The 23,708-nt window shown below is 37.2% G+C and overlaps 1 protein-coding gene across 1 annotated transcript in view; it reads left to right on the top strand.

Moving 5' to 3' along the window:
• SLC2A13 (solute carrier family 2 member 13) overlaps positions 1 to 23,708 on the top strand; it is a 351,023-nt gene that overhangs the window by 65,685 nt on the left and 261,630 nt on the right. The window contains exon 3 of the mRNA XM_017945781.3: positions 21,505 to 21,713. Coding sequence (XP_017801270.1) covers positions 21,505 to 21,713 — 209 coding nt within the window. The remainder of the gene's footprint in view (positions 1 to 21,504; positions 21,714 to 23,708) is intronic.

Genomic DNA, 23,708 nt, shown 5'->3' with positions numbered 1-23,708 from the left:
TGTCTTTTTTGATGACGGTCATCCTAGTGGGTGTGAAGTGGCATCTTATTGTGGTTTTGATTTGCATTTCTGTAATGAGTAATCATGAGGATAACTTGTTTTTTTCCTAATATATTGTAGTGTTGATAAAGATGGCAGAGATGTTTCAATAGTTAATGATAAAGTTCTATTGCTGTTTGCCCTTTTCTTTGCATATATATATAGTTTTTTTATTTTTATTTTTGTTTTTAGTAGAGATGAGGTTTCACCATGTTGGCCAGGCTGGTCTCAAACTCCTGACCTCAAGTGATCTACCCACCTCAGTTTCCCAAAGTGCTGGGATTACAGGTGTGAGTCACCATACCTGTCTTCTTTGCTAATATTTTTAAATCTTACTTCATGAACATAGTGAGATTTACTCACTATAATTCAAGCAAACAAAAATGGCCTTTTCGAAAATTGTTTAGTTAAATCCTGGCTCATCAGTAAATATATAGTAAGTGAACTTAGCCATCAAAATGATCTGTCTAGAAAACTTATCTGGCCATGCCACTAGTAAAATGTTTCAAGACTGTCTATTTCCTACAGGAAAAAAAAAATTCTTTATCGTGGCTTGTAGTACCCAATCCATGCATGCTTTTAAAGATTTTTCTCACTAGTGTTATCCCTTACTCCGCTTTATGTAATACCCAGGCTTATAAACCATCCACATCTTGCTTTGTCATGTTTCTAGGTTTTCTTTTTTTTTTTTCCTCCTTATGCTCTTTTTGCCTATAGTGTCTCCCTAGCCTATCCAGGGATTCTTGTCCACCTCCTGTTCATCCTGTAAATCTCTGCTCAAGAATCACGGAAACTCTGTTCCTTTGTCTTTTCATAATACTTTCTACAAAGCTCCACTTTTATAATCACTATATTATTTTGAGCTACTTGCTTATTTTTCTATCGTCTCTCATTCATTTTGGAACTCCTAAATGTCGCTGACCTTTTACTCATTTTTAGATCTAGGAAGGGCCCAGAACATAGTAAATATTCAGTAAATGTTTATTGAACTGAGCTGAAATTGACTGGGCTCTAGGGAAGGGACTCTTAATCAGTGTAAAAAGATACTGATTATAAACCAAAATACCAATGTATTAATTTATACAGAGGGATATATATATACTTCATAGATAGCTGAAAATTAAATGATTAATTATATGTGTTTTTCAGGATAAAAATAAGAGAAAGAAGATTAGTTTCTGAGCCTATGAAAATTTATCTCCTTCAAAAGAATATACCTCCCTAGGAACCTGGAAACTTTCATTATTTTCTGTTTGATAATGCTGATTTTCAAATGAGTGTTTCTGTGTTTACAAGTATATGGTCATCATGTGATTTGTATTAATAGGGATAGGTATATATACAGAGAGGCTAAATTTTTCTGTTTTATGCTGATTTTTACTTATCTTATTCCTAGATTTACTTTAAAAAAAAAACCACAGGCTTATCTTATTCCACCTCACTAAACTACGTACAACCATTTGTTAAATGTCTGGTTGTACTAGTCATTTTCATGTTTTATCATTTAATTGATGTGATATAGGTATTGAATGAGAAATACAAAATATTAGCCTGGGAACCGCTCTAGGAGAGATTTTCCTGAGTATTCTGAGGCTGACTCATGCACAGTGTGAGACATGCTAAGTTTTGAAGAATTGATGGGACTCAGGTGGACACAGGTGGATATGGGAGGCGGAGTGTAGACCAGGAGGGAGTAGGATCAGGGAGGATTGAGGCTACAGTGATGATGTACATGAGAGGCTGAAGCCAGATTCCAATGGTCTATGAATTCAAGTCCAACTTCTGTCTACAGGCAAAGGGAATTTGTTATTTTTTTAGCAGAGTATGCCATGATAGGAGTCAAAGATCACCATGGCAGTGATGCCCAGAACTAACTGGGGCTCTCGCCTCTTGGGTAGATTTAGGAAACCTATTTATGAGGCTGCTGCCAAGGTACAGCTGTGAGGTTATACTTTTGGAGTCATCAGTTGGTGTGGAAATGATTCAGTCATTCATTCAAAAAGAGTTTCTTGACACTTTCTGCATATTAGTCTTGTATGTAATACTAGAGATGGAAAGATGGATAAGAAGTGCTTCTGTCCTGAAGCCTCTAATGGCCTAATATAGGAGAGAGACTTTTTTTTCAGTCTGTTAAGTAAATGATGGATATAGTGTTATAGGAACTCCCAAGAGGAGTGAATAACTTAGCCTCACAACAGAAAGATATTTGAGCTTTTTGCATAAAATAATTCCAGGTACAGTGAGGGAGAGGGAAATTCTAGGTGAAATGTAATCTTCGAAGGCCCTGTCATCTGAAAGAGCCAGTCAGGTTTGGACAAGAGTGAGAAGTTAGAGCAGCTAGGAGGAGGGCTATGATGTTCTTCTGGGAGTTTGGGGGTGAAGCAGGAAGGCCGGCCTTTGGTGGGTGTGGATGGAACTTGAAATCCTTTGCTCTTACTTTCATAACACATCAGATTTGGGTTTATTGAAAGCCTCAAAATATTTTTTTAAATCAATATTAATTTTAGATGGATGAATTGATGAGCCTCTGTCCCCTATAATATTAGCTCACACCTGTAATCCCAGCACTTTGGGAGGCCAAGGCAGGTGAATCATAAAGTCAGGAGTTCAAGACCAGCCTGGCCAAGATGGTGAAACCCTGTTTCTACTAAAAAAATACAAAAATTAGCCGGGTGTGGTGGTGGGCACCTGTAATCCCAGTTACTCAGGAGGCTGAGACAGAGAATTGCTTGAACCCAGGAGACGGAGGTTGCAGTGAGCCTAGATCGCGCCACTGCACTCCAGGCTGGGTGACAGAGTGAGACTCCATCTCAAATAATAATAATAATTATTATTATTTATTTAACATTTAAATAATATATATAATTTATTTATAAAAACATTTAATAAATATAATAATAATAATTATTATTATTTTAAAATCCACGTCAATAAGATGCTTCTCAGAATGATATTTAAATGGGGATGTTATTTCTAAACAAATTTATGCTGGAGAGTGTGTTCTTATAATTTCATGCTAATAGATCAGTGGTACTTGGCTCTATATGAAATGTAGAATATGAGTCAATCACTATCTTACAAATATAAGTATGCAGTGGCCATTTTAAGAATGATAGATTTAGATAACACATGTATTAATTTGTGGCAAACAGTCTGATTACAAGTAAATACCTGCCGGGTGCCATGACTCAACGCCTGTAATCCCGGCACTTTGGGAGGCTAAGGCGGGTGGGTCACCTGAGGTCAGGAGTTTGAGACTGCCCTGGCTAACATGGTGAAAACCCATGTCTACCAAAAAAATACAAAAATTAGTTGGGTGTAGTGGCACATGCCTGTAATCTCAGCTACTCAGGAGGCTGAGGTGGGAGAATCTTGAACCCCAGAGGCAGAGGTTGCAGTGAGCCAAGATTGTGCCATTGCACTCCAACCTGGGTGACAGTGTGAGACCCTTTGTCAAAACAACTCCCAAAAGTAAATACCTTAGTGCTGAAGATAGAAATACGACTGTTTATCATGAAGATATTACAGTGTGATACGAAAAATATGTTTAAAATTTGCTTTCACAGCATATGAATTAATTTATCTAAGCTCTAATATTCTAACCTAGCTGGTGTTCCAGCAGTCATACAATGTTGTTTACAGGATCAAATGAGTTAGTAGCGGTGAACATACTTACAAACTCTTCACTGCTATTAGGTATTGTTTGCTGTTATCTTCAGAATGTTTTAGGTTAAGTCTCTATATTCGGCATTTAAGCTGGCAATAAAAATTGCTCTCACCTTCAGTTATCTGATTTTTTTCCAGGAAAATGTAAACATGGTTTGGTAATGACAGAGCAGTTTGTGTAAGTCTAATTCCCCTGAAGACGACCATTATAAACATGAGCAGAATGTATGTATGTATGGAGCAATGGAGGATATTTAGGATACTGAAAATACTCTTTATTATACTTTAATGGTAGATACATGCCATTATACATTTGTCCAAACCCATGAACTATACAGCACCAAGAGTGAAACCTAATGTAAACTTTGGACTATAGGTGATAATGATATGCTAATGTGGGCTCATCTCTTGCAACAAATGTCCCACTTTGGTGGAAGATGTTGATAATCAGGGAGGCTATACATACATGGGCAGGAAGTGTATGGGATATCTCTGTACCTTCCTCTCAATTTTATGATAATAGCAAAAAAGTTGGAGGCAGTAAATGGAATTATATATTTGTGAAATGGTGCAGCAGTATCTCTAGTGAAAGATACATGTTTTTATCTGTAGAACAATGACTAGAATATATTACAAAAAGAAACACATAAGCCATATGAGCATGAAAATGGAATACTTAAAATATTTGGATAAGCTAAATAAATGCAATAAATTAAGAACACAGGAATGAATAAGAGATGGCACAAATAGCAAATAGCAAAATGGTATACCTAAAACACATTTATGGTAATAATTACATTAAATGTAAAAATTATTGTGTACTAAAAATGTGACACAGTTCTCCATTGTCTAAAGAGACACACTTTAATGCTATTAGATTCAAAGTGAAAGGTTGGAAAAAGATATAGTACACAAAAGTAAGTATAGGAAGGCTGGTGTGGCTATATTAATAGTCACACAAAGTAGACTTCTGGAGAGACAGTATTAGCAGAGATAAAGAAGGACATTTTCTAATGACAAAAGAGCCAAGTCATCAGAAATGATAATGATACAAAATGTGTAGTTTATCTAATAAGATAGCTTCAAAATACATGAAGCAAAAATTGTCAGCTGGCAGTTAGCCAACAGTGTGAATGCACTTAATTCTGTAGAGCTGTATACTTAAAAATGGATAAAATGGTAATTTTATTTATATTTTACCACAATAAAAAAATAGGCAAATCAGGCTTATATTTGCAGAATTTTTAACTCTTTTTTTTTTAAACAATGATAGAACATCTAGATATAAGATAGGTTATAAAAAAGCAGTCCAGTACTATTAAATACCTTGTCAAAATTGACATTTGTAGACTGCTGCATCCAACAATTGCACTATACATATTATTTTCCTTTCCTTTCCTTTTCCTTTCTTTTCTTTCTTTACTTTATTTTCTGTTCTTTTTTTTTTTTTTTGAGACAGGGTCTTGCTCTGTCACCCAGACTGGAGTGCAGTGGCATGAACATGGCTCACTGCAGCCTCGACCTCCTGGGCTCAAGCGACCCTCCCACCTCAGCCTCCTGAATAGCAAGGACTGGAAGCAAATGCCACCATGCCCATTAATTTTTGTATTTTTTTTTTTGTAGAGACAGGGTTTTGCCATGTCTTTAAACTCCTAGGCTCAAGTGATCCACCCACCTTGGCCTGGGATTACAGGTGTGAGCTGCCACACCTGGCCTTACATACTATTTTTCAAGTTTACATTAGACAGTCTCCAGAATTCATCATATCCTGGGGTATAAAATACATGTTAATAATTTATTAAATAAATTAATGAAGTATATGTCCCCTGACCATAGCAGAATTAAATTAGAAACAATAACAATAAGATAGCCAGAAAAAGCTGCAAATATTTGTAAATTAAAGTAGCATGTTCTAAATAATTCATGGGTCTAAGGGGAAATCAGAAGGAAAATTGGAAAGTAGCTTTGAATGGAAAGAAAATACAATATATTAAAATTTGTGAAATGCAGCTACAGCAGTGCTTAGATGAAAATATGTAGCTTCGGGGGGCAGAGCAAGATGGCCGAATAGGAACGGCTCCAGTCTCCAACTCCCATCGTGAGCGACACAGAAGACAGGTGATTTCTGCATTTTCAACTGAGGTACTGGGTTCATCTCACTAGGGAGTGTGGGACAATCAGTGCTGGTGAGCTGCTACAGCCCGACCAGCGAGAGCTGAAGCAGGGCGAGGCATCGTCTCACCTGGGAAGCTCAAGGGGGAAGGGAATCCCTTTTCCTAGCCAGGGGAACTGAGACACACAACACCTGGAAAATCGGGTAACTTCCACCCCAATACTGTGCTTTACCAAGGATCATAGCAAACGGGCACACCAGGAGATTATATCCCACACCTGGCCGGGAGGGTCCCATGCCCACGGAGCCTCCCTCATTGCTAGCACAGCGGTCTGTGATCTCGCGGCAAGGCAGCAGCAAGGCTGGGGGAGGGGCGCCCGCCATTGCTGAGGCTTAAGTAGGTAAACAAAGCCGCTGGGAAGCTCGAACTGGGTAGAGCTCACAGCAGCTCAAGGAGGCCAGCCTGTCTCTGTAGACTCCACTTCTGGGGACAGGGCACAGCTAAACAACAACAACAACAACAGCAGCAGCTGAAACCTCTGCAGACGCAAACGACTCTGTCTGACAGCTTTGAAGAGAGCAGTGGATCTCCCAACACGGAGGTTGAGATCTGAGAACGGACAGACTGCCTACTCAAGTGGTTCCCTGACCCCTGAGTAGCCTAACTGGGAGACATCCCCCACTAAGGGCAGACTGACACCCCACACCTCACAGGGTGGAGTACACCCCTGAGAGGAAGCTTCCAAATCAAGAATCAGACAGGTACACTCGCTGTTCAGCAATATTCTATCTTCTGCAGCCTCTGCTGCTGACACCCAGGCAAACAGGGTCTGGAGTGGACCTCAAGCAATCTCCAACAGACCTACAGCTGAGGGTCCTGACTGTTAAAAGGAAAACTAACAAACAGGAAGGACACCCACACCAAAACCCCATCAGGACGTCACTATCACCAAAGACCAGAGGCAGATAAAACCACAAAGATGGGGAAAAAGCAGGGCAGAAGAGCTGGAAATTCAAAAAATAAGAGCACATCTCCCCCTGCAAAGGAACGCATCTCATGGCCAGCAACGGATCAAAGCTGGACGGAGAATGACTTTGACGAGATGAGAGAAGGCGGCTCCAGTCCATCAAACTTCTCAGAGCTAAAGGAGGAATTACTTACCCTGCGCAAAGAAACTAAAAATCTTGAAAAACGAGTGGAAGAATTGATAACTAGAATAATTAATGCAGAGAAGGCCATAAACGAACTGACAGAGATGAAAACCATGACACAAGAAATACGTGACAAATGCACAAACTTCAGTAACCGACTCGATCAACTGGAAGAAAGAGTATCAGCGATTGAGGATCAAATGAATGAAATGAAGCGAGAAGAGAAATCTAAAGAAAAAAGAAGAAAAAGAAATGAACAAAGCCTGCAAGAAGTATGGGATTATGTAAAAAGACCAAATCTACGTCTGATTGGGGTGCCTGAAAGTGAGGGGGAAAATGGAACCAAGTTGGAAAACAGTCTACAGGATATCATCCAAGAGAACTTCCCCAACCTAGTAGGGCAGGCCAACATTCAAATCCAGGAAATACAGAGAACACCACGAAGATACTCCTCGAGAAGAGCAACTGCAAGACACATAATTGCCAGATTCACGAAAGTTGAAATGAAGGAAGAAATCTTAAGGGCAGCCAGAGAGAAAGGTCGGGTTACCCACAAAGGGAAGCCCATCATACTAACAGCAGATCTCTCGGCAGAAACTCTCCAAGCCAGAAGAGAGTGGGGGCCAATATTCAACATTCTTAAAGAAAAGAATTTTCAACCCAGAATTTCATATCCAGCCAAACTAAGTTTCATAAGTGAAGGAGAAATAAAATCCTTTACAGATAAGCAAATGCTTAGAGATTTTGTCGCCACCAGGCCTGCCTTACAAGAGACCCTGAAGGAAGCACTCAACATGGAAAGGAACAACCGGAACCAGCCATTGCAAAAACATGCCAAAATGTAAAGACCATCGAGGCTAGGAAGAAACTGCATCAACTAATGAGCAAAATAACCAGCTAATATCACAATGACAGGATCAAGTTCACACATAACAATATTAACCTTAAATGTAAATGGACTAAATGCTCCAGTTAAAAGACACAGACTGGCAAACTGGATAAAGAGTCAAGACCCATCAGTTTGCTGTATTTAGGAGACCCATCTCACATGCAGAGACATACATAGGCTCAAAATAAAGGGATGGAGGAAGATCTACCAAGGAAATGGAGAACAAAAAAAAGCAGGGGTTGCAATCCTAGTCTCTGATAAAACAGATTTTAAACCATCAAAGATCAAAAGAGACAAAGAAGGCCATTACATAATGGTAAAGGGATCAATTCAACAGGAAGAGCTAACTATCGTAAATATATATGCACCCAATACAGGAGCACCCAGATTCATAAAGCAAGTCCTTAGAGACTTACAAAGAGACTTAGACTCCCATACAATAATAATGGGAGACTTCAACACCCCACTGTCAACATTAGACAGATCAACGAGAGAGAAAGTTAACAAGGATATCCAGGAATTGAACTCATCTCTGCAGCAAGCAGACCTAATAGACATCTACAGAACTCTCCACCCCAAATCAACAAAATATACATTCTTCTCAGCACCACATCACACTTATTCCAAAATTGACCACATAATTGGAAATAAAGCACTCCTCAGCAAATGTAAAAGAACAGAAATTATAACAAACTGTCTCTCAGACCACAGTGCAATCAAACTAGAACTCAGGACTAAGAAACTCAATCAAAACCGCTCATCTACATGGAAACTGAATAACTTGCTCCTGAATGACTACTAGGTACATAACGAAATGAAGGCAGAAATAAAGATGTTCTTTGAAACCAATGAGAACAAAGATACAACATACTGGAATCTTGAGACACATTTAAAGCAGTGTGTAGAGGGAAATTTATAGCACTAAATGCCCACAAGAGAAAGCTGGAAAGATCTAAAATTGACACCCTAACATCTCAATTAAAAGAACTAGAGAAGCAAGAGCAAAGACATTCAAAAGCTAGCAGAAGGCAAGAAATAACTAAGATCTGAGCAGAACTGAAGGAGATAGAGACACAAACAACCCTCCAAAAAATCAGAGAATCCAGGAGTTGTTTTTTTGAAAAGATCAACAAAATTGATAGACCGCTAGCAAGACTAATAAGAAAAGAGAGAAGAATCAAATAGATGCATTAAAAAATGATAAAGGGAATATCACCACCGACCCCACAGAAATACAAACTACCATCAGAGAATACTATAAACACCTCTACGCAAATAAACTAGAAAATCTAGAAGAAATGGATAATTTCCTGGACACTTACCCTCTCCCAAGACTAAACCAGGAAGAAGCTGAATTCCTGAATAGACCAATAGCAGGCTCTGAAATTGAGGCAATAATTAATAGCCTACCAACCAAAAAAAGTCCAGGACCAGATGGATTCACAGGTGAATTCTAGCAGAGGTACAAGGAGGAGCTGGTACCATTCCTTCTGAAACTATTCCAATCAATAGAAAAAGAGAGAATCCTCTGTAACTCATTTTATGAGGCCAACATCATCCTGATACCAAAGCCTGGCAGAGACACAACAAAAAAAGAGAATTTTAGACCAATATCACTGATGAACATCGATGCAAAAATCCTCAATAAAATACTGGCAAACCGGATTCAGCAGCACATCAAAAAACTTATCCACCATGATCAAGTGGGCTTCATCCCTGGGATGCAAGGCTGGTTCAACATATGCAAATCAATAAATGTAATCCAGCATATAAACAGAACCAAAGACAAGAACCACATGATTATCTCAATAGATGCAGAAAAGGTCTTTGACAAAATTCAACAGCCCTTCATTCTAAAAACGCTCAATAAATTTGATATTGATGGAACGTATCTCAAAATAATAGGAGCTATTTATGACAAACCCACAGCCAATATCATACTGAATGGGCAAAAACTGGAAAAATTCCCTTTGAAAACTGGCACAAAGCAGGGATGTCCTCTCTCACCACTCCTATTCAACATAGTGTTGGAAGTTCTGACTAGGGCAATCAGGCAAGAGAAAGAAATAAAGGGTATTCATTTAGGAAAAGAAGAAGTCAAATTGTCCCTGTTTACAGATGACATGATTGTATATTTAGAAAACCCTATTGTCTCAGCCCAAAATCTCCTTAAGCTGATAAGCAACTTCAGCAAAGTCTCAGGATACAAAATCAATGTGCAAAAATACAAGCATTCTTATACACCAGTAACAGACAAACAGAGAGTCAAATCATGAATGAACTTCCATTCACAAAAGAGAATGAAAGAGAGAATGAAATATGCTTCAATGAGAATGAAATACCTCGGAATCCAACTTGCAAGGGATGTAAAGGACCTCTTCAAGGAGAACTACAAACCTCTGCTCAGTGAAATAAAAGAGGACACAAACAAATGGAAGAACATACCATGCTCATGGATAGGAAGAATCAATATCGTGAAAATGGCCATACTGCCCCAGGTAATTTATAGATTCAATGCCATCCCCATCAAGCTACCAATGAGTTTCTTCATAGAATTGGAAAAAACTGCTTTAAAGTTCATATGGAACCAAAAAAGAGCCTGCATTGCCAAGACAATCCTAAGTCAAAAGAACAAAGCTGGAGGCATCACACTACCTGACTTCAAACTATACTACAAGGCTACAGTAACCAAAACAGCATGATACTGGTACCAAAACAGAGATATAGACCAATGGAACAGAACAGAGTCCTCAGAAATAATACCACACATCTACAGCCATCTGATCTTTGACAAACCTGAGAGAAACAAGAAATGAGGAAAGGATTCCCAATTTAATAAATGGTGCTGGGAAAATTGGCTAGCCATCAGTAGAAAGCTGAAACTGGATCCTTTCCTTACTCCTTATACGAAAATTAATTCAAGATGGATTAGAGACTTAAATGTTAGACCTAAAACCATAAAAACCCTAGAAGAAAACCTAGGTAATACCATTCAGGACATAGGCATGGGCAAGGACATCATGTCTGAAACACCAAAAGCAACGGCAACGAAAGCCAAAATTGACAAATGGGATCTAATTAAACTAAAGAGCTTCTGCACAGCAAAAGAAACTACCATCAGAGTGAACAGGCAAGCTACAGAATGGGAGAAAATTTTTGCAATCTACTCATCTGACAAAGGGCTAATATCCAGAACCTACAAAGAACTCCAACAAATTTACAAGAAAAAAACAAACAACCCCATCAAAAAGTGGGCAAAATATATGAACAGACATTTCTCAAAAGAAGACATACATACAGCCAACAGACACATGAAGAAATGGTCATCATCACTGGCCATCAGAGAAAGGCAAATCAAAACCACAATGAGATACCATCTCACACCGGTTAGACTGGCAATCATTAAAAAGTCAGGAAACAACAGGTGCTGGAGAGGATGTGGAGAAATAGGAATACTTTTACACTGTTGGTGGGATTGTAAACTAGTTCAACCATTATGGAAAACAGTATGGCGATTCCTCAAGGATCTAGAACTAGATGTACCATATGACCCAGCCATCCCATTACTGGGTATATACCGAAAGGGTTATAAATCATGCTGCTGTAAAGACACATGCACATGTATGTTTATTGTGGCACTATTCACAATAGCAAAGACTTGGAATCAACCCAAATGTCCATCAGTGACAGACACACTGAATTAAGAAAATGTGGCACATACACACCATGGAATACTATGACTATGCAGCCATAAAAAAGGATGAGTTTGTGTCCTTTGTAGGGACATGGATGCAGCTGGAAACCATCATTCTCAGCAAACTGTCACAAGAGCAGAAAACCAAACACCACATGTTCTCACTCATAGGTGGGAACTGAACAATGAGATCACCTGGACTCGGGAAGGGGAACATCACACACCGGGGCCTATCACGGGGACGGGGGAGGGGGGAAGGATTGCACTGGGAGTTATACCTGATGTAAATGACGAGTTGATGGGTGCTGATGAGTTGATGGGTGCAGCACACCAACATGGCACAAGTACACATATGTAACAAACCTGCACGTTATGCACATGTACCCTAGAACTTAAAGTATAATAATAATAATAATAATAAAAATATGTAAAAAAAAAAGAAAATACATAGCTTAAAAGTGATTACAGTAGAGAAGAGGAAAGGTTTAAAGTCAGTGATCTAAGTTTCATGTTAAGAAGCTAGAAAAATAAGAGCTAATTAAAACCAAACAAAACAAAGAATGAAACAATAAACAGCAGAAGTCAATGTAACAGTTAGTTCTTTGAAAAGATTAATAAAATCGATAAACTGGCTATGATTGATTAATTAAGAAAAGACAGATAAAGTACAAATTATCAATATTAGGAATAAAAGAGGGCATGTCATTTTATGGATATTATGAGGATAATGAAGGAATACTGTGAACAACTTTGTGCCAATAAATTTACCAACTTAGATGGGATGGTCATTTGCTTGACAATCACAACTTACCAAAAATGGACATAAAATGGAAAATTCGAGTATCCCTGTAGTTATTAAAGAAGCTAAATCATGATTAATAAGTTACTTGCAAAGCAAGTTCCAGGCCCATATAGAATTTTTTTTTTCTTTTTTTGAGACCGGGTCTCACTCACTGTGGCACTTAGGTGGCTGCAGTGCAGTGGCACGATCACAGCTCACTACAGCATCAACCTCCTAGGGTCATGGGATCCTCCCAACTCAACCTCCTGAGTAGCTGGGACCACAGACACATGCAACCACACCTAGCAAATCTTTGTATTTTTTGTAGAGTTGAGGTTTCACCTTGTTGCCTGGGCTGGTTTTGAAATCCTGAGCTTAAGCAATCCACCCACTGCAGCTTCCCAGATTGCTGAGATTATAGGTGTGGGCCACTGCACCCAGTTCCTGGTGAATGCTATAAAATATTTAAGGAAGAAATAGCTTTAATTTTAAACAAAAACTTTAAGAAAATTAAGGTAGAATAAACACTTCCCATTAAGGTTTTTGAAGCTAGCATAATTCTAATACTAGGGCCTGAGTTGTTACAAGAAAAGTAAATTTGAGTCCAATTTCATGAATACAGACCAAAAAGTATCCTTAACAACAAAAAATTAGTAAAACTGCACCAAGCAGTATGAAAAGGAGAATAAATCATGACCCAGGAAGGTTGATTGGTTTAGCATATGGAAAAATAATCCATGCAAGTTACCATATTGAAATTATTCAATGGAGGCAAACCTGTATGATCATCTCAGTATATGCAGAGAAAATATTTGAGAGAATAACATTCATTTATGATAAAACCTTTCAGCAAACCAGAATAGCAAATGACATCCACACAAAAAAAACTGCAGCGAACTTTATTCTCAGCGGTGAAAAAATGATGCTTTCCCTTATGACTGTTTGCTAGGCAAAGATATCCACTATCATCACTTACATTCATTCAACCAGAAAAGTTGATTCTAAAATTTTTATGGAAAATCAGAGGACCTAAAATTGCTAAACTATCTCGAAGAACAAAGTTGGAGGATTCACTGTCTAATTTCAAGACTTATTATAACACTAAAGTAATCAACACAGTCTGGTAACAGTAGATAAATGAATCAGTGACATAGAAGGAACAACCATATGAATGAATTTTTAAAATATTGTGCTGATTAAAAGAAGCTAGACACAAAACAGTACATTCCCCATGATTCCATATGAAGTTCATCAATGTGCTATGGGGACAGAAGTTTCATCAGTGGTAGTCAATGGGGATTGACTGGAACAGGGGTATAAGAGAACTTCCTTGAATTATGGAAATATTCTCTTTCTTGATTGAGATAATGTTTACAAGGGTGTGCATATTTTCTTAAAATTCAGAATGGTTACACCTTGGATCTCTGCATTTTCTTGTACATAAATTTTACCTAAAAAATAAATTAATTTCAGCCTTATGGTGGATTTCTCTGATATATTCCTGTTCTGCCTTGGCCAGCGAATAATATAAATGTTTCTGCCGGAATGTTTTTCTAATAGCTTCTGTTGGAATAACTGCTCTCCTTACTCCTCCTACACTGGGCCTAAACCCCTATCATGGCAGTTAAAGAATCCTATTTTGTTTGATGATTACTGGAGTATAGGTTACTTGAAGCAACGGATGTCTGTTGATCATTACTGTTTCTCTATAATCTCTAGCTCAAAGCTTTTCATGGATTCTCAGGGTTTGAGAGAAAAAAAGGATATGTGTATATTTAAGAAGTGTGTACGTTATTTTCAGCAATAGTACTGTGGATTTTGTGCAGGTCTTAACGTATTTTACCATACAGTTTAAAACTACCTAATATTAGTGCAAAATGCCACATTCATTGATTTCAGCAGTATCACATTCTGTCAGAATGTATTTTGCTTCTTCCACTATAATCATGACATTTTAAATAACCCTGGCCAAGCCACTTATATGCTGGTATTAATTTACTTGGTGGTGTCTTCCCTTAAGCTATGTAGACAGAGTCAATATTTTGTTATGTTTACTTACCTGGTAATGATGGTTGGTTTGTTTGCAGTTTACACAGAATCTTTCTTTAGGTAACACGGGAGTTGATCATTTGCGGATCATATATTACCTGCATTTAACGTGAAAGATTCCAGCTGTGCACATTGAAATTTTTGTTATGTACCTTCAGCTGTGGTCTTATGTTTATTCTGTAGCTGCCATCCGATTATCAAGTGTATCAGTCATCAGGGTGCATATTTTACATGGTCCTTGGTGGCAGAGGAAAAGTAACTTTCCAGCCTGGGATCTCAATGTGGCAATGTTTTCTTTTCTGCTAAAATAGACTTGTGAAGCATGAACTAAAATTTAAAAATATGTTACCAAGTAAGTTGCTGTAACATAACTGTAGCAACTGGCTAAATTCAGTGTTATCTGTTTGCATCTAAAACTTTTGCATTAAGTAGAAACATATTACATAAATCGTAACTTATGTTTGGTGACCATGTTATCATGTAAATATCTAGTTATTGATCAATAACGATGACCATTTCTTTTGTAAATCCATGGATAGAGATCTTTTAGTAAACACATCACTCATGTGATTATTCCTTCAGTATATGAAAAATTCAAAATTCGTCGGAACATTGAACAATGTAGTTGGATAGCTCTGGATGTAGGGCTAAGGGCACAGTGTTCTTGGATGAGGTTGAAGGGGTTTAAGTTATGCTTTTTTAAGGGGAAAATGTTTCACTGTCCTGTTTATCATTGGGAAGTTCCAGCTGTGGGGGGGATGCCATCCCTGGGTAAGTTTATTCATGGTGTTCAGTGATTAGCTTTAGTACTTGGCATTTAACATACATTCAGGAGATGTTGCCTGGGTAAATAACTGAGTAGTAGCTCAGAGAAATCACAAGGCTTAGCTTTCCAAGCAAACACAATACACCTTCATTAGGTAGTGTTTTCAAAGAATCTACTGATTCTAATTGCTAACCCTTTTTATTTTCGGTGAACTATTGCAGGAAAAAAAAGATTTTGAGTTTATTTTATAGTTATTTGTGAAAGGATGCCAACTTGAAGCTATAGAATTTTAAAGAATAAATCATCTTAATATTTATAATATTCCTCTGAGCTATTCAGAATGGGCTAACTTGGACACGATTTGTTAATCAATAGCAAAAGTGCAAGCTAGAAGACAGAGTGGAAATAAAACTTAATTGGAATTACAGATACAATTTTTTCATTTCATTTTTTTTTTTTAGTTTAAGACAGCATTGGATGTTGTTAGAGAATTTGCTAAAAAGCCTCACTGTACTCAGGATGACATTTCAGAGATTGTCAGTGAGCCAATCTTAGTGTTTTAGAAAGTATCAAGATTATCTGTGACTAAAAGATATGAGGTGGTTATTTTGCTTGGAACCATAGTTTTGACAATATGAAGTTGGGAAGCCAGTAAGGAAGTGATAGTTGACCTGTACCTTAATGCTCTCATGGCCTGTTGGGAGGATAATTGGCTAAATGAGTATGGTGTCTGAAAACCTTTCCTGTGCCTCTCAAAGTGAAAAGTGTCTTCTCTTAGTAGAATTCAGCTCCTCAAGGGCTATAAAAACAATTGCATGTTTTTTAAAAATATAATGTATTGTAATAAACTTCCCTTAAGTAGGATAGTTTTTCCATTACAGCTTGACTTCATATTAAAACCACAGATCATATAGATCTTCCACTGTAAGGCATTGGCAACCTTTTCATGTCATTTGTGAATTTAAGGAGAAACAGGAACATAGGGGAGAAGGGAAAGAAACAGAACACAAAAGCAGGACACAATTGTTTACTCCTGTACAGTTTCTTCAGGAGGAGTGAGGCTTGGGGAAACCTTTGGGATGCAGAGATTGAAAAATAAAGAGAAAGCAACTTGCGATCTATCATATTCATCATAGAAAATATTTTCAAAGGATCAAATCCTTTAAAATCTTGCAAACGATTATTTTTGCTCCTAATGATTTTTTAAAATTACCCACCTTCTTGTTATCCAACTTTTTCCTGCATGAAAAGTTTTCTAGTGTATGTTAAAGAAACATTAAATAAAACCTTAGTTTGGCACAGTGTTCAAAATAAGCAGTACAAATTTACCCTTTACACATGAGGTATTTTAACTAGTCAGCTATTTTAACAGTAATGCTCTTAGGGAGTTCTGATTTACTAAGGATAGGTGTTGAGAGAATCACAGGATATTCCATTTCCTACTAGCAGTTCTGTGTTATTTAAATCCAGCTTGCAGTTACCCAGCCCAGTGGGTGGTACTGTGTTGGGCACCTGTGCTGGGCACAATTAGGAGTGACAGCTCCCAGCCAGCCAGCTTTGCTTTTGCTTTGTTATTTCTGCAATGTTTTACTGCATTTAACAGAGGTGAGGGAATAATACTTCCAAAGGGAACCTCTGAATTCTTTAAACATGAAGCTAAGGTAAATTAATGCACTTTTTTTTGTTTGTTCTACCAAATTAATTATCAAGTAATTACTGAACATTTAATATAGCTTGACTTATAGTAAACATTTATTGTATGAGCCAGACTTCCTGGATTTTAACTGTAGTTCTGTTGCATACTAACCATGTATCTTCTTTGTGCCTCATTTCTTTGTCTATAAAGTGGGGATAATAATGGCACTCGCCTCATAGGGTTGTTGTGAAATCATAGGAGTTAATGTTTCTTAACTGTTCTGAACAGTGCTTGGCACACGGTAACTGGTGCTACACATTAGCTATTACTATTGCTATTAGTATTGTTGTTACTAAACAATTACATGTCTATGCTGAGATTGTGCATTCAACTAGATTTTCATATATTTGGAACATAATCACCACACCTCTGGACTGCTAGAGTAGATAACATGCTAACTCATGTTGTCAGTTCAGAGAGGAGGTCAATGATCACGAAGTGCAAAAGTCTGTGACTTAAGGAAGCAGATGTTAGAGGATTATTGTCTTGAGTTACATAGGTGAGAGCAGCAGGATTGCTTTAAAACAGGAATGAGAGCGAATGTGCAGTTCAGAGAAGGAGCTGTTTGGTTTGTTGTGAGGCCCCTAGCCATCTGATGGAAGAGACAGCACACTTGCTCAGCTGAGCCATAGCAGGAGGTCTGGCCCCAGGAATGCAGGATCCATGATTCACACAGCTTCAGTCTCTGGAATTGAGAAGGCTTAACCTGAGGTGAAATTGGTGGGATTGTTCTTTATTGATAGCTGGCCTAACATTGTCATTTGGAAGCGTTCCTCTCCCTTTAAATGGCCTGCTTTGGTAGGAAGGTGCTGGTACTGCTAGCTGTGCCAGAAAATAGTTCATTTCGTAACTGTAAGTTTAGAAAATTTTAAATCCTTAGATGAGTGATCATGATGGTAAAGAACATACTACAGATTTTTAAAACTCATGAGAGCTTGGCATGTCTGCTCGACTGTGTGTTCGTCTGGTGCGCTTACTTGCCCGCAGAAGATAAATGGCTTTTGCCGTAAGGTGTGGACCTTGGGTGCTTGTTGTTCATGTTTACCCTGGGTTTTAAAAACATTTAGATCCTTGGTTCTCAGCCACAACTGCACGTTAGCACCACCTGGAGAGCTTTTAATAAAACAGAACTCCCTGGGCCTAGAGCCCAGATCAATTAATCAAAATCCCTTGGGGAGGGTGGGGCCTGGAAACTGGTGGGTTTCACCAGCCTCCTAGGTGATTCTAATGTGAAACCAGGTTTAGAGTACCTGACTTAATTTAGAATAATGAGATCTCTTGTATCAATAGGAGACTACTTGCTTTTCTAGGGGACTGCCTGCCCCAGTATATCACAATACTCTGTCATTCATCTAATTCCTGCTTTCCTTGGATTTAGAGGACTGGTAGTCCTACTACTGCCTTAGTTTGGTTTATAGAGATCCTTCTCTTTTTGTCTCATATTGAAATTTTTATAAGTACCACAGCAACACAGCCTCTTATTTATCTTTCCTGTTCTCCAGTCTGCACATTGTTAGAGGAATGTTTTTCTTAAGAGAGAAATTGGTTAGTTATACCTGCTGAAAATTTAGTTGGGTGATACAGCCAGAACAAACACGTTACAATGATTTCACTTAATTCCCCCAGCAGTCTTATGAAATAGACACTATCACCTGTGTGTTAAAACGTTAAGTAACTTGGCCGAATGCAGTGGCGCATACCTGTAATCCCAGCACTTTGGGTGGGTGGATCACGAGATCAGGAGTTCGAGACCAGCCTGGCCAATATTTTGAAACCCTGTTTCTACTAAAAATACAAAAATTAGCCAGGCGTGGTGGCATGCACCTGCAGTCCCAGCTACTCAGGAAGCTGAGGTAGGAGAATTGCTTGAACCCAGGAGGCAGAGGTTGCAGTGAGTCGAGACTGCTCCACTACACCCCGGGCTGGGAGACAGAGTGAGACTCCATCTCAATAAATAAATAAATAAAATGGTAAGTAACTTGACCAGGTTCTCGTGGTTTGTATGCCCAGAGCTGAAGTGACACCTACATCTGTTCCTGTGTCCTCTGTCATATAAGCTCTGATTTTGTGTACTGCATTTCTTCAAAGCCATGAAAATTATTCATATCAAAATATTTTCATCATGAAAGTTAATTAAAACAAAATAAGCTTTCCATTTTACTTTTAGAAGTATTAGGATACAAATGTATAAAACATTTTTTTCTTGACTCATCTCTGGAAAGAAGCTTTAGTAGTCTTAAAGATTGGCAGCAGGGTACAAATTCCTTTTCCCCACGTTAGTATAGGCCAACAAAATTGTACATTTCAGATCCAGACTCTTGCACAGATTTCAAAAGGTGGGAAGGCCTATTCTGTCTTCTGTAGCTCACTTAAGAAACATAGGCTGATATATGTCTGTATTTTCCTTTTCTTTTTGTCTTCTCTTTTCTCTTCTCTTCCTTTCTCTTTTTCCTGTTTTAGAAAAACTTGTAAAAATACTGCATCCTGGGATTTAATAGCAAGTAGTAGAGTGCAAAATATTATGTGAGCATCTTGGACCTGAAAATGATTCAGTTTCTGCATTCATTTCAGTGCTCTTTGAAGCATTATCTGCCACTTTTCTATCTTAATAGAAAGATAGGTATAGATAAATGAAACATAAAGGCTTAGGACTTTTAAAATTTATTTCCTAATCCAGTATATTTAGGGTCTACCTTAAAAAATCACTTTTAAATAATTATCAATATAGTATAAACATTTCTTTGACACAGCTCAGATGGAAGTTTTATTGATTTACAGCAATAAAACACACATTTAAATAACAGATTATATTATGCAAGTTAATATCTTAAGGAGAAGAGGCCAGCAGTACATATTTTTGTGAGCTGATCTCTGTAGCTCTCATCCGAGGACTAGAAGAGAAGGTCCAGTTATGTCTATAATAATGAATGGTTTGGTTGGAAGGAATTACTGTGCAAGTAAATTTGCAGAGCTAAATGACCCAGAAGAGTTGTCTCCTAAGATATTGTCATGTAAATCCAAAGCACAGTTATTTTCTGGTTAGTTAATGTAGAAAGTTTAGATATACAGGTGCTTATGTATTATTTCATAAAATATGTACTCAGTGCCTACTGTGTGCAAGATGACTAGATGCTATGCTGAATACAAAGTTAAATAATATTAAGCAATTGATTGGGATAGGTAAATAATGTATTATTATACAAGATACAGAGACATAAATTAAGGCTAAAAAACTGTGCGCTCTGTGGATGAGCAGAGGCAGGAGTGACTAAATATTGGTGTAATTATCACAATCCATGGCCTAAAGCATAAAACACCTCTAATAAGATTTAACACTGCAGGCCAACTGATTCATTTAGTCATTCATTCATAAATAGTTTATTTACTTTCCAAATCCTGGTTAATTTTTCTGTTTCCATGTGTAGTTTTAGTTTTTGTAGTTTGTAGTAGAAGGTATTCTTACTACCCATGTAATGATCATATTTTTTCTTCTACTGGTTTTTTAATTAAAATGAAATTGCATGGAAAATAGCAGACTTATTTTGTGAAATTTATCTCTGGAACCTTTAAGACTACTATACTTCTAGTTTAGCACAGCTTAAAAGGTAGAATAGCTTTGAAAAATATATTGAGCCAGGTGACTTCCATGACTTATGCATATCAGTGTGGTTTGTTTCGAAGTGGAATTGGCCTGCTGAGCTCTATTGTTAGGAATCTACCCTGGAACATACCTAGAGAAGTTGGATTAACAGAAAACATCCCGGTATCCTAGATGCATGGAGTTTCCACTTGAAAGACAGCTTAAAGTTTATCTAATTCAACCCCTTTGGTTCAAAAAGATGGAGGCTTTAGAGATGTTAGGAAATCAGTCTGGTGATTATAATTTGGAGAGGTCTTTGATGTTGATAAACTCATTACTATTTTTGTTATTTCTTGGATGGAGTTAAAATGATATTGTTATTTGCTATTTAGAATTTTGCCAACCATTAAGAATAGATATTTAAAGAGATAACAGATAACTTACAACAATATGAGCAGATTTTTATATTTGTCATCATTTTTATTAGGATTATTGGTTTCTGACTCCATCTTTTTTTTTCCTGTGGGCGCCCATTCCTCAGTTGATGATGATGAACATGATGCTTGATGGCAAAATGAAATAGGAAAATTGTAGAAACAAAATTATAACTAATGATTCACAAGTCAGAAATAACTGTAAAGAAACACATTTGGGCACTTATTTTAATGAAAAGTGTGCCTTTTAAGCAGATATCAGAAAGTTTTATCATAGCCCCATTTTATATTGTAAAATACAAAATTACATATGTTAACCTTACATAGGAATGGTGATTATGATGTTTTGCTTAATATGTTTGGTTTAGAATGTGTATACGTAATTATTGTAACTTTTGCTCATTCTTTTTCAATGTAATTTGTGGGAAAGATAGAGAAATAATTAGATTTTTATCATTTTTAAATTTTCAATACAGCACAAAAATATCCTTTTTTCCTAGTGACAGACAGACACACAAACACACAAATAATTCTGGCTAACTTTGCATTAAATATTATTGTTATCAACACAACACAAAAGTATGTGGTGAGCACATGATGGTAAGAGCAAATTTTACAGTAAATGTGGATTTTTTTTTCTTGCAGGTACATGTTGGGACTTGCAGCAATTCCGGCAGTTATACAGTTTTTTGGCTTTCTCTTTTTGCCTGAGAGCCCTCGATGGCTTATTCAGAAAGGACAGACTCAGAAGGCCCGCAGAATTTTATCTCAGATGCGTGGTAACCAGACCATTGATGAGGAATATGATAGCATCAAAAACAACATTGAAGAGGAGGAAAAAGAGGTCGGCTCAGGTATATAGATTTTATACTTATATGAATTTAAAAACTATACAATGGTCTTATTTATTTGTCATTATTGTGTGTGTGTATATATAACATATTTTTAAATATATGGATATTTATGTATATCCATATATTATTTATGTATAAATATCCATATATAAAATTATATATGTATTATTGACCTTCCATATTAATTTAAAAACTATTTGAACTGTTTTCAAAATAATCATTGTAAAAAATTAAATGCTTTGCTTACATGTGTTGCATTAATTTTCATACTAATTTTTATAAAGCATATGAGTACCTCATGTACTAGTTTAGGAATAAGTTTGTGTTTCCCTATTTTCATTAAAATATTTAATTCATTGTCGATTCTGAAATTCACCATGTCAGAAAACCAAGAAAAGAAAAGTCTCTTGTTAATTTATTTTGATGAATTTGTTATTGAAAAAGATTTCACATAAAGATTTACCAAACAATTCTGAGGCAGGATCTATAACCTTGACAGCCTGATTTGGGTAAGTGATGTGTAGCGTGTAAGCGATGGGAAAAGGTAGACATTTCACAATGCAGTTTTTCGACAATAACAGTTAGCCTGCTCACTTTACATTTCCCAAATTGGTCTTATTTTCTCTTGTGCTTCCTTTTGCCTCTACGTTAATTGTTAGCTCAAGGGGAGAGGCAGATTAATATTAGTCAAATTATTTTTCACACCTGAGAAAATGCCAAGCACACCCACTCCTTTGTTGATACATGTCATACACAGGTGTTAAAAGGTCTGTCCAGTCTACTTTCTCCTATGATTTTTTGTGGATCTGACCATTATTGCCTTTCTGAAACAACAGAATGAGCACTCTGAAGAAGCTGGTCTCTGTGTTAGCCACACATGGCTTGATTTAACTTTATGTACCTGTAGCATGATAGCATGATGCTGTCACTTTGTTACTCAGATCAAAGCCTCAACAAACTAACAGTGAGCCAATTCTATGTGAAGTTCATTTTTTTAACACTTTTTGAGCATCTGCCAGGTGTCCAGCAATGTCAGCATTTCTAGAATAACATATTAGTGCAAAGGTTAAGGAGAATTTTGCTTTAACAAAATGTTTTACTGAGTTCAACATTGTGTTCATTAAAAATATTGTCTTAAAATGTCTATTTAAATGACAACTTATTTTATGCTACTGTCTAAATTCGTCTTCTCAGTAACTCAAATGAAATATGATTTTTTTTTTTTTTTTGAGATAAAGTCTCACTCTATAGCCCAGACTGGAGTGCAGTGGCACGATCTTGTCTCACTGCAACCTCTGCCTCCCAAGTTCAAGTGATTCTCCGTCCTCAGCCTCCCGGGTAGTTGGGATTACAGGCATGGGCCATCACACCCAGCTAAGTTCAGTATTTTTTGTAGAGATGAGGTTTCACCATGTTGGTCAGGCTGGTCTTGAACTCCTGACCTCAGGTGATCTGCCCACCTTGGCCTCCCAAAGTACTGGGATTACAGGCGTGAGCCACTGCACCTGGCCATGAATTTGTTTTAATTGTAGTAATTCCTACATTTGAAACTCAAGTACAAATAATGTGTGAGTGGAAAAACTTTTCAGAGTGAGAGAACAATTGTTAAATACTATTTACAGCCTGTATTTTTATTAATTTATATAAAGGATAAGACAATTTAATTTTAAAAGCCTTCTTGTTTAGGGATATGGATATCATTGATTTTATTACAAAGCATTAAGGATATAGCTTCATTTTGACTGCTAAAAAATATGTCTGACTACTCTAGCCATGCAGTGTTGACAGTGTATCCTATTTGAGTTTTATACATTATTCAGAATATATAACCAAATGAATTTTTAAAGAAATCTGGGGTACATAGGGTTGCAATTATCAACATCTGCTTTAGTTTTTATCAGAAGTCTTTGGGAGCTAAATAGGGCTCCTTTTCTTGCATATAGATAAAATAATTCCCTATTTCCCAGTTTTGTTTTACATTCACATTTGGCACAG

The sequence above is a fragment of the Papio anubis genome, chromosome 9 (genome assembly GCF_008728515.1).
Source record: "Papio anubis isolate 15944 chromosome 9, Panubis1.0, whole genome shotgun sequence".
NCBI lineage: Eukaryota > Metazoa > Chordata > Mammalia > Primates > Cercopithecidae > Papio > Papio anubis.
This window is presented reverse-complemented; position numbering and strand designations above follow the sequence as displayed.